The sequence below is a fragment of the Fukomys damarensis genome, unplaced genomic scaffold (genome assembly GCF_012274545.1).
Source record: "Fukomys damarensis isolate Sample0158 unplaced genomic scaffold, DMR_v1.0_HiC HiC_scaffold_9, whole genome shotgun sequence".
Lineage (NCBI taxonomy): Eukaryota > Metazoa > Chordata > Mammalia > Rodentia > Bathyergidae > Fukomys > Fukomys damarensis.
Window position 1 is genome coordinate 3,690,437 of NW_022900921.1, and position 11,219 is coordinate 3,701,655.

Sequence of the window (11,219 nt, forward strand, 5' to 3'; positions counted from 1 at the left end):
GGGGGTAAAAAACCTGGAGAGATTTACCAAAATATTAACAGTAGTTCTTGCTGGCTGGTGGGATTGATAAATACGTGTGAGGTTGAAATTCGGAGAAAATGTGCTGGAACAGTACTGCTCAGGTCAGTCCCAGGATCCTGTCACCGCACACCCTGACCCAGTGGACCAAGGGGCACCTTTCTAACAAGCTCCCTGTGACATCGTGCTGCGGATGGGCTGCGGCCACTTTGAGTAGCAAGGGCCCCAGTGTCCTGACAAAGGCTAAGCAGCTTCATCCGACCTGGACGATGCAACTGGGCTCAAGCTAAGAGCATTCTCCCGGCTTCATGCCTGTGCTCTTCAGTGGGAAACAGCCCCTCTCCAGGCTCCCTCTCCAGGAGAGCTGCCTCCCAGCTTGTACCTCGGCTCTGCCAGGCCCAGCATCCCAGGAAGAGCCGTGAGGCCAGCACCCAAACAGTAAGGCCATGTTCCACAGTTCTGGATCTGTGCCACTCCAGGATAAAGACTCCTTACAGCGTCTCTGTCTGGGGCCCGGCCCAGTGGTCCTTCTCTCTGGCCTCCCCTGATCCCTCAGGCCAGACCCCTGCACCCCTTTACCAGCCTGCTGTGTGGAAGAAATGCCGCCCTTCTCAGTGGGAGCACACACTTCTGCACACACCGCTCTCCTGCGGGGCTCTCCGCTCAGACACCGGCACCCATCAGGCAGCATGCTGCGGGGTTTCCAGGGAGAGCCTTCAGGAAGGGAGCCAGGATGGTATAAAGACAGTCACGGGCTGCATTCAGATCCCTGCCCCACTGTGGCCAGGTAGGCTGGCTTTATTCGGGGCCCCCTTCCACCACTCTCTCCATGGCAGAAGAATGAGGGGGCTCTGAGGAGAAGGCAGAGCACCTGAGCAGTCGCCGGAGGTTCAGGGCTGATGGGCAGCCTTCCTTCAGGCTGCAGGGTTAAATAGAGGAGATCCATACAACTCAACCTTCTCTATGTGTCTTCCTGCACGAAATCAAGAGGAGAAATCTCTCCCCATGCTCAGAATAGAGAAGCACACGACTCCCTGTGGCGTCTCTCTCTGCAGGACAGAGCCGAGAAGCTGTGCCAGGCTGCGACGGTGCTTCATCGCACGTCCTACCTCAGGGTGGAGCCTCCGTGCTCGAACGGACACAGAGAGTCAGTCTTTCTGATTCTTCTCAAAAAGGTCTACAGGAACCTCAGGAGCATGGCTCGGCCGGTAAGCCTCCCACTTAAGGACCGTCCCTCACTCTCGGCCTCCGCTGAGGCTCCACCCCAGGCGCTGCTCTGGGAGTGGGGACGCAGCCCTAGAGTTAGAAGAGACGAATGTGTGATGGGATGCTGGCCGGGGAGAGAGCTACAGGGAAAAGGCTGGGGGTACAAGCGCAGGCCGTGGGAGAGGAGACCACCGTGGGAAGGGGTGACGCCGAGCAGCACGGGGGAGAAGCAGGCCTCGTGGTTCGCACACACAAGGAAGAGCTGGGTGGAGGGAGGCTGAGCAGGCTTGCAGCCGATGAGTCCCCAGAATCTGGCGGGAGATGCCTGCAGAGCTCTGGGCGGGGCAGAGGTAATGCTCTAACTTGGAGCGATGGTGGTAAAGGCTGCTCGGGCGTGGAGGCCAGTTGCCAGCCTTGGGCAGTCACAGCAGACAGGCCAGAGATGGTGCCTGGACTGGGGGAGCAGGGAGGCGCCGGAGGTGGGCACAACTGATAGCAGAGCGGATGGGCCCATGGACGGGGGCGCCCTGCTTGTCCCTGCCTGAGCCCTTTGGGGCCGGCTGGTACTTCACAGAGCAGGGAGCCTGGGGGAAAGCAGGGCTGGAGGCTGAGCAGAGGGTGCAGCGCATCATGGTTTAGGATGCAGGGTTGTCCACTGCGGGGCTCTTGCTGGTGCCAGTGGGGCTCCATCCCCAGCCCCATGGAAACGAATCAAAAAAAGGAGGGCATCTACCGGTGTCCAGGTGGAGAGGTTAAGATGAACGCAGCTAGGGGAGGTCGGGACTGGTAAGAGAAAGCGGAGACAGTTCAGGTGGAGCCGTTTACAGTGTAAGCGCCTAGAGAGGAAGAACGTCAAGGCCGAGCCCAGGGACGGTCCAGCCCACAGCGCCGGGGAGGAGGGCCCAACACAGGGCCCGTGAAGCACTGCCCAGGAAGGGGAGGGAAACGTGACGCGGCTTCAGTCCCACAGGGCAAAAGAGGAAACTCTTCCGGGGAGGGAGTGACCCGCCTGGCCAGTGTCCAGAAGGGTCAATGAGACGGAGACTGACAAGGCCCTGGGCTTTGCAAGATGGTGGTCACGGCCGTGCTGACAGGGATGGACAGGCAGAAATGAAAGACCGAGTGAGCAGGTGTGAGAGAGTGGGCGAAGAGGTGACACAGCAGGGGCAGTGAGACGAGTCTGGGGATGTTTGGCCGTAAGAGAAACGGACTCACAGCCGCAGGGCACGGGTGGAGTGAGGTAAGCACAGCGGTGCCGCCTGGGTGCCCCTGCTTCCCATCAGGAGGGCTGAGCTGCACCTCCACGCTGCTCCCCTTCAGAGTCTGGGCCCTGAACACAGACCAGGGCCCGGGGGCGATGCTACGGTCACCAGTGCTGCAGGCAGCGAATCCCAGTGAATCCTGGGCCTGTCAGCCATGACTCCCAGTCGGGCCAGACTGACGGCCCTGACCGATGCCACTCAGCTCGACCCCGCACACAGGCGCCAGCGAGACGCCAGGCCCCTGATTGTGAGCTAACACGAGGCTTCTTTTGTAGAACTGTCCTGTGAGTGAACTCAAGCAGACGACCCTGAAAGACTTCTTGGAAAATCTAAAAACGATCCTGAAAAAGAAATATTCAGAGTGTTGACGCTCAATATTTTAATTTATGAATTTTAATGGCTTTATTATAAAAATATTTATATATTTATAGCTCATAAAATAAAGTATATGTAAAGTCCAATGGCAGTGTTTGGTGTACTGGGCATGTTTACTTGGCAAATGTAGTTATGGTTTGCACCTTTTACAGAAACCAGTTTTATGGACTGAGGGAATATAAATGGCTTAGGGACAAGTGGAAGGACCACTTCAGTCTCAAGGACTTCCCTCTTGGAACTTCACGCACAAGATGAGTAAAGAACACAAAGCCACACAATACCTAAGTGGGAGGACAGCTTGCAGAATCAGTCTCTGAGCCCTGAGGTCACTTATTTCTGACTGAAAGGTATCTGCTGGATGCTTAGAATACTCTTCTCCCACCAGGGAAAGGAATGTGTGATTCGCACTCAGTAGATGTCTCTGCAGGGACAGATATTCACAGTCATCACAATGCAAATCCTCCCACAGACAAGATGAGAGACTTAATTATGGGCAGAGGGCAGACTACAACTCCTCCCATCCGACAGCATAAAGGGAGGGCGTGGCTGGGAGGACAGGCAGAGTAGAGGAAGGGGCTGATCTCCAGGCTCCCCCGGGAGGGGTTGGTCAGAGAATACTGTCTCAGGTTGAGGGAGCAAGAGACTTGGGACTCAAAGCTGTAGAAGTAATAGAACTGAAAATATTTACTACAAAAACTTGAAAGGGAAGGTGAACATGCTGGCACACAGCTGCCATCCCAGATACTCTGGAGGCTGAGGCAGAAGGATGCTTGTGCCCAAGAGTTTAAGACCAGCCTGAACAACACAGTGAAATGCTGTCTAAAGAAAAACAAAGGATGCAGCAGTCCAACTGCAGTAAACTCTCATTTTTAAATAAGGAAATGAACATATGATATGTAAAGTTGATGAGATAAAACAGTTGATAAAAGAAATCCTAAGGTGATGGTTTTAGTTGTAGCTGGGAATGGTACTGATTGCACTCCTCTGCTTTTATACGTATTTTAAAGTTTTAATAATAAAAAGAAAGAAAGGAAAACTAACCGGTAACAAAGAAAGCTTTATGATGGTGGCCACTAAAAACCAAAAAAACAACAGAAGGGAAAATGGTTTGCTGGGAATAGTCTAGTACCTGGACAAAGGAGGAAAGCAGTTTTCCATTTTAAGTCTCTGTGTGCGTCCATGTGTGTAAATAATAAAGTATTTTTAAATTAAAGAAGAAAATTTAAGAGACACAATAAACCAGGCATGGTGGCACACCTGCCATCCCAGCACGGTGGGAGGTAGAGGCAGAAGGATGGCACTGTAAGGCCAGCCTGGGAGACTCAGTGACGTAGTGAGACCCGGTCTCCGAAACATTAAAAAGGGCTGAGTGTGAAGGCTCACAGTTCAATACCTAGCACAACAAAACACAAGCATCCAAACACATGTTGGCAAATGTTGCAGAAAAACTGGAAACCTTTGTATGTAGGAGGTGTGACTGGAAAATAGTGTGGCCACTTTAGAAAACCTCAACGGGTTAACAGTTTATGACCCAGCAATTCTAGTCCTATACATACTCAAGTTACTCAAGAGACCCTGACCTCTACACAAAGGCCTGCAGCAGCATTATTCCCAGTAGCAAAAAAGGAGAAGCAACCCAAAGGCCCATCAATTGATGGATGAACAAAACATGGTACATCAATACCACAGAATGTTTCTGACGATAAAAAGAAATAAAGTAATACTAATATATGCTCCGAAATGGATGAACCCTGGAAACTATGCTAAGTGAACGCAGTCAGAGACAGAAGGCCATGCGCATATCCAAAATAGGAAATACATAGCTCAGAGCAATACTGACTGCTAGGGGATACACAGCTGGTACAAGGTGGGGAGACTGCTGGTGGAGATGCAGTTCTCTGGGGCATGATGAGGGTGCTCGAAGACTGCACCACCCTGTGACAGACTAAAAAGCACTGAAGTGTATGCTTCAAAAGGATGAATCGTGGGCCGGGGATTTAGCTCAGTGGTTCCAGCACCTGCCTTGCAAGTGCCAAGGGCCCAAATTCAATCCCCAGTACCAAAAACAAAAACAAAAATGAATTGTGTAGAATGAGAACTATATCTCAATAAAGCTGTTATTTTAGAGAAATTGAGAGAAAACCAAAACGAAGTGTCATTAAATGATGGCTTATAGGACATGTTCTCTAGAAGAATATGGAGCTAGGAACAGTGATTGAGCATGCTTTTCATTCTCACTTACACGTGTGACAAAAATTAATACTAGTACTAAATTACACCAAAATATATAACATCTTTTTAACCCTTTCAAAATAAGGGAAAAAAATCAAAAGCTTAAAGTCTCACCCTGACCACAGCCAGTTTCACCCTGCCCACATAAAATACCAGCGTGCCAAGGGTAAGAAGTAACTAAGAGAGTCATGGAGGCTTCTAAGGGCAATCGGAGGAGATGTGAACATTTTAATTTCCTTTATCCTCTGATTGAGCTTTATTTGCATTCAATGGGTAATATGAGCTGTAGTCTGCCACAGGATATGATCTGTGGCTTACACTCTGGGTATGAGGCCAGGATGACAAAGGAAAAGCTGTCAAAAAGGAAGACTTAGAAGGGGCCTCAGGAGGATCTGTGCGGGCCCCACAGTAGGTTTCAGTGGTCAGCATACAACTAACATTCCCATTTACCTCAGACAGAAAGTCCTGGATGCTGGATTTAAACACCCAAAAAAAGCCTTCAAATTTCCAAGAGAACGAGACCACAAGAACAGAGGACACATTTTTAAAGAGTGAGTGAAGAAACAACAGTATAGGAATCCCACAGCTGGCGCCCCTGCCTGGTGGGTTGGGCCTCCCAGCTGTGCATGCACCACGTGGCATTGACAGCTCTGTAGGACCAGCTTCCCCCACGCTGGACCAATGGACAGATCACCTCCAGGACCAGAGACAGGTATGGATAAAAGAATGAAAAACAAACAAACAAACAAACTCCGCTGGGCTCAAAGCTATGGGTGTTTCTCCTTGAAGCATTCTTGGGCCAGACCCTGCCTCTTCCACACACCATGGCACAACTGGTCTGTCAACACATGAGTCTGGCTCCTCAGCTCCTACCCACTTCTTCTCTGGGCAAAGCAGGCACTTTCTCTAGTCTTGGGGCTGATGTCTTGCTACTCTCTAGGTGCAATTTATCAGCTCAAGTTGGAGCTCCATGCTCAGGTCAGAGAGTGAAGTTCCGGCTAGCTGTCACACCCAACATCGCCTGTAGTGGTATTGTTCCTGAGATGCCCATTCTCTCCTTAGCTCTCTAGAATGCATTTTTTCTAATTCATCCTTCCCATCAGTTTTCACGCTCTCTGTTCCATCCTGTCCTTTTAGCTGGAGTTAAGCCGAAGTATGTTTTGGTGTTTTGTCAACACAGCAAGCCCTAGACTGGCCAGAGGAATCACCACTTCTGCAGCAAGTACATATTACAAAAATTCCTGTAAAGCCAGTCCACAAATCAGCACTACGAGGGGAGAAATGAGAAGGAGAGCAAGGAAGCAATGGGAGGAGGAGAGACAGGTTTGTTCCAGAGCCAGCATCAGCCTCTTGAGTGCGAGGAGGAGACCAGTGCTCTGGCTGAGGGCCGATTCACGGATCGGTTAGTCGGGCTGGCACATGCGCTGTGTCTGCCTCCCACCCACTGGCTCCACAGTGCTGCCCAGTGGAGCACAGGGTCCTCCCCTGCGGGCTTCTCGGCCTCAAACAGCACTTCCAGAGAAGCAGCCTTTCCCACAGGGTCAGGTAGGCACGTGTGAGACCGTGCCACTGTCCCCTTCGCCGCCGTACTCCCACCTGTGGCCACCTCCCCGCCAGAGGGAGGCTACTCCAGTCGCCCCCACCACTCACAGGGTGGCATGCGGCAGGCAAAGAGGAGATGCACGCGTGTGCCGCACGGCCACGGCAGGAGGCACAGGGAGGACACCTGGCGACTCTGGTGTAGCTCCTGTGCAGAAATCAGGGCCGACAGAATTTCTGTAATGACTCTGGTACTTTTATGTTGGGTTAGGCAATATCCTCTTGCTAAGATTGGTATCGACTCTGAGGAATATTTTATTCAGTTGTAAAGTCCCAGCTAAAGTCTTTTGTACAACTGGAGAAATAAAGCCTTTGATTACAGACTAAAATTTCCCCAGCCCTCCAGAGAGAGGAGGAGGAGGGGAGCAGGTGTGGAAGAACGTCTGATCTGTCACCCTGCAGGCAGAGTCATAAACGTGTTCGGGTGAGACCTGATGTTCTGATAACGCTGATAAAAGTGACGTGAAGATTGGTCACAGGAAGCCCAAGATAAATGCTGAGAGGAAACAGGTTCTTTTTGAAGTAGCCTCTTCATAATCATTTTCCCACACATTTGTTCTACTTCTGAAGGAAGGCCAAATACCTGATTTGCTTTGCAAATGGAACAGCTTAAGAAGAAGAAATTCAGCTAATACCGCGACTAAAGTGTTTGGAGACTCCTCCAGCTAACTTCACGTTTAGCTGTGGCTGCAGAGCTGTGTTAAGTATTCCTGTCAGCACAAGCTAACGGTGGTCTTCACTTACTTGGACACCACTTTGTTTCAAAATTGGGATCAAAGTGATTTACTGATAAAGATTAGGCCAGAAAATAGCAACAGTTTATTAGGACCAAAGAAGAAAGGGAGTAAGAACACGTGGTCCAGAGTCAAACAGAATGTAGGGAAGGAGGCCACCAGATTTTGTAGTTCTGTAAGCCAAAGCCAAATGAAAAGCACCTTCTTTTACCTGGTTCTTGTCATCCACAGGGGTGGGAAGCAGTCCCTTCATGTGGTATCACTGCTGGAGGGGGTTCATGAGAGAGGAGAGGACGCTCACTCAGCAGTCAGGGAGGAGTCTCAGCGGTGCTCGTGAAGGTGGGGAGGAGGGACACAGGAGGCCGTTTACTCCTTGCTGATGCATGGAAGGTCTTTAATTACACTGGCTGGCCCTACACGTTCACAGAGGTATTACAGGCGGCACTTGAGAGAAGAAACAGGGCAAACTCTAGAATGGCCAGAGGACTTGCTTCTCTAAGTAAAAAGCAGACTTAAAGAAACTAGTCTACAAATCAAAATTTCTCAAGGTCCACTCTGACTGCCTACCACAGCACTTGGTAATCAAGCTTTGTCCAAAAAAAAAAAAAAAAAAAACCCACAGAAAAAAGGCAAATAAACAAAACATCTGACTGTCAGAAATGCAAGCAATTACTGTTGTGGAGATTTGCTAAGTTTATGAAGAGTTTTTGAACGAGACCACAGTAACGTTACCTCTTAACTTTCAGAGGGATATGTTCTGCATATAAACTTCTTTAACATACAGGCTGAGAACTGGTTTCTCTTCTCAAAGGCCTAATTAAAAGGTAACAACCAGGTGAGAATATTTCTGGGCCAGGCACACACCTAGAGGCGCAGCTTCCTGGGACGCTCGGTCAGGAGGGTCACAATGGTGCATCCAGCCTGGGCAAATGAGTGCCCTAATGACACCATTTCAAAACAAGAGAAAAACTTACAAAGGACTGGGGATGTAGTGAAGGTGCTGGGTTCAATCTCCAGTGTTGCTCCCAAAAACTCAAACCCACAAAGAGCTGTGAGATCACAGCCTCTCTTGACCTTACAAACCCGAGAGGCGCTGTGCTCCGGCACCAAGGTAGGTGTCAACACGAAGGAAGCTGAGCAAAGGCCGCTGCGGGTGTTAGGTAAAGGGTTTTATTTCACATTTAACCATGCCACATGTATATGTACAGTACTGATACATCCAACTTAAACAAATACAACTATACATGAAGTACAATCGAAGTGTGGCTTTTGAAATAAACGAAACAACTCATTGTACGATTTTCAATTTTTGCCAGCACAAAGTAAGTAGTACAGCAGTTCCACTGAAGTTATTCATGATTTCAACCAGAAGGACTACAGTATGAGTTCAAAGGCACTAGATGTCTTCTTCTAGTATTTTAAGAACAAAGAATAATTAAAAAGGAAAACAAATGTATAATTAAGAAACTGGGTAGACATGGGTGTGCGCAAATGTAAACTCTACCCATTCCTTAATTCACAGCCCTGGAGGAAAGAGAGGACTTTCCTTAAGAGTTAAGGGTTAAGAGATTAAGAAAGACTAAGAAGGAACAAAAGACAAACCCAAACCATAATCACAATTTTAAAAACATGCTATGGATGAAGCAGTACCACCTCCTTCTTCCAAAGCAACCTTACATTTCCTTTTGTCCCCTCACTCCCCCTTTTCCAGAAAGTAAATGAGACAGTTTGTCAAAACTGTAGATGTGGAAACTCCCACCTCCTCTGACAAAAATGGGAAATATTATTACATTTTATCATCCTAATTATTCCTATATACAATTACAGGTTTTATTAAAGAACAAACTGTAATAGCATTCTACATCAAGACTCCTTTCAATAAATAAATACTACTTTTTAAATTAAAACAAGAATACTCATTCAGGAACTTATTTATATAGATGTGCCACTGATTTTTCAATCTGCACATTTATTTCAAATAATGAGCAAGTTTGTTTAGCTTTCAGAAAATTTAACACTGAAGTTACATTTGTGGACAGAGACACACAGTAAACGTGAAGAGACACAGAACGCTCTCACTGGAGCTAAATGAATAGCCCGAAAGTCCGTATCCCATAGCATCAAACGGGTATCCCAGCCTGGCTTCAGTCTAATTTGGCTATTTCATGAAATGAATATTTAAAATCCATCTGGTATAATCAGTTCGCACACAAATGCTTTTTTAAAATTTTGCTAAAGGCTGCTTTCAGAATTTCTCGCTACTATTTCAACCTCTGATGGACCTCTTTTTGTTGGGGCGGTGAGCACTGGCTTACCTTTCTATCATGCTTTAATCAGACGGGGGAGCACATGGCTGTAATGCCAGCTACTCAGGAGTTTGGAGCAGAAAGATCACAAGTTCAAGGCCAGGCTGGGCAACTTAGTGAGACCCTGTCTCAAAGTAAAAATAAATAAGTAAATTAAATAAAGGGCTGGGGGATGCAACGCAGGGGCAGAGCATGCATGAGGCTCTAGTTTCCATCCCCAGTGCTGGAGAAAAGTGAAAAATATCTACAGTGTCGTCAAAGCTCAGTTCAAAAGTTACTCTCTTCCTAGTAACTGAATTGTTAAAGGCTAGAAACATGGACTTTTAAAAAAGAGAGCACTGATCTTTTTTTCCCACTGCTAAAATTAAGATTTCCGAAGAGTGAGTACTAACGGAGCTAAATGTGCACCACATTTACAGTTACCAAGACGGTTGCTCACATAAGCCTTTCAAGACACACAGCGGCTGAGTCTTTCACAGTACGAGAGGAAAGTTACAGATTTCTATTTCACACAAGAGGAAGAAAATGCTGCTGGTGAAATTCGATTCTAGTCCCTACCACACACAGGACATGCAGCACTCCACTCTGGGAAGCACAATAAATTCGCAGTCACACTTCCTACCACCTCCCCAGCAGCCCAGCTCTACTCACCCTGACGGCTGTGCCACCACTGACACTCACCAAGCTTGTCACAATAATACTGATTCAATAAATCCTAACTTGGGACATCTCAAGACCTTTAGAGCTGATGTGTTTCAGGACTGATTACATAATTTTGAAACACACAAAACATAATGCTAAGTGGTTTAAGAGTAGCATAACTTTCAGGGCTAGGGATTTAGCTCAGTGGTGCTGCTGCCTGCCTTGCAAGCGCAAGGTCCTAAGTTTGATCCCTGGTACCAAAAACAAAAAACCCCCCATAACTTTCAAAAACGAAAAATTTTGTAAGTAGCCAACAAAAGAACCAATGACTCTATTCCAACTTATTTTTCTTTAAGAAATGAGTACAGTTTTTGAGAGGAGCTTTGTTGGGGGGCGGTCCTGGGACTAAGCCCAGGGTTCCGCGTGTGCTACACAAGCACCAGCGCTGCAGTGTCACACCCGTGGCTCCAGCTTCCAGAGGACTATGGCACGACTACACTACTCAACAGGAGAAATTTAGGGAAGCACATTTTCTGTTTATAAAAGATGAAAAATGTTTAAAGGCAAAAGATTTAAAGTTTTTGTTTCTGTTTTCACTTGTCTTCAGTTTTTGGAAAATGGAGACCCTGGTCTATTGGGAGACACTCTCAAAATTTAAAACTTGGACAAGGGAAAAGGTCCTTAAGTCACACTTCAAGTGAATTTTTAAAAATATATGTATAGTCAAAGATAAGTGACCAACATGTAGTTTCTTAATTTTCTGTAACTGTGTCTCCTTTATAGTTACAATTCAATGTTTCAGAAGAATATGAAGCCAAAAAAAAAAAAAAAAAGGTATTTAATCT

General features: G+C 47.5%; 1 protein-coding gene across 1 annotated transcript in view; it reads left to right on the top strand.

The window, feature by feature from the left end:
- Positions 1–2,854, top strand: part of Il4 (interleukin 4) — a 7,608-nt gene extending 4,754 nt beyond the window's left edge. The window contains exons 3-4 of the mRNA XM_033761497.1: positions 1,074–1,226; positions 2,762–2,854. Coding sequence (XP_033617388.1) covers positions 1,074–1,226; positions 2,762–2,854 — 246 coding nt within the window. The remainder of the gene's footprint in view (positions 1–1,073; positions 1,227–2,761) is intronic.
- Positions 2,855–11,219: the final 8,365 nt, after the last annotated feature.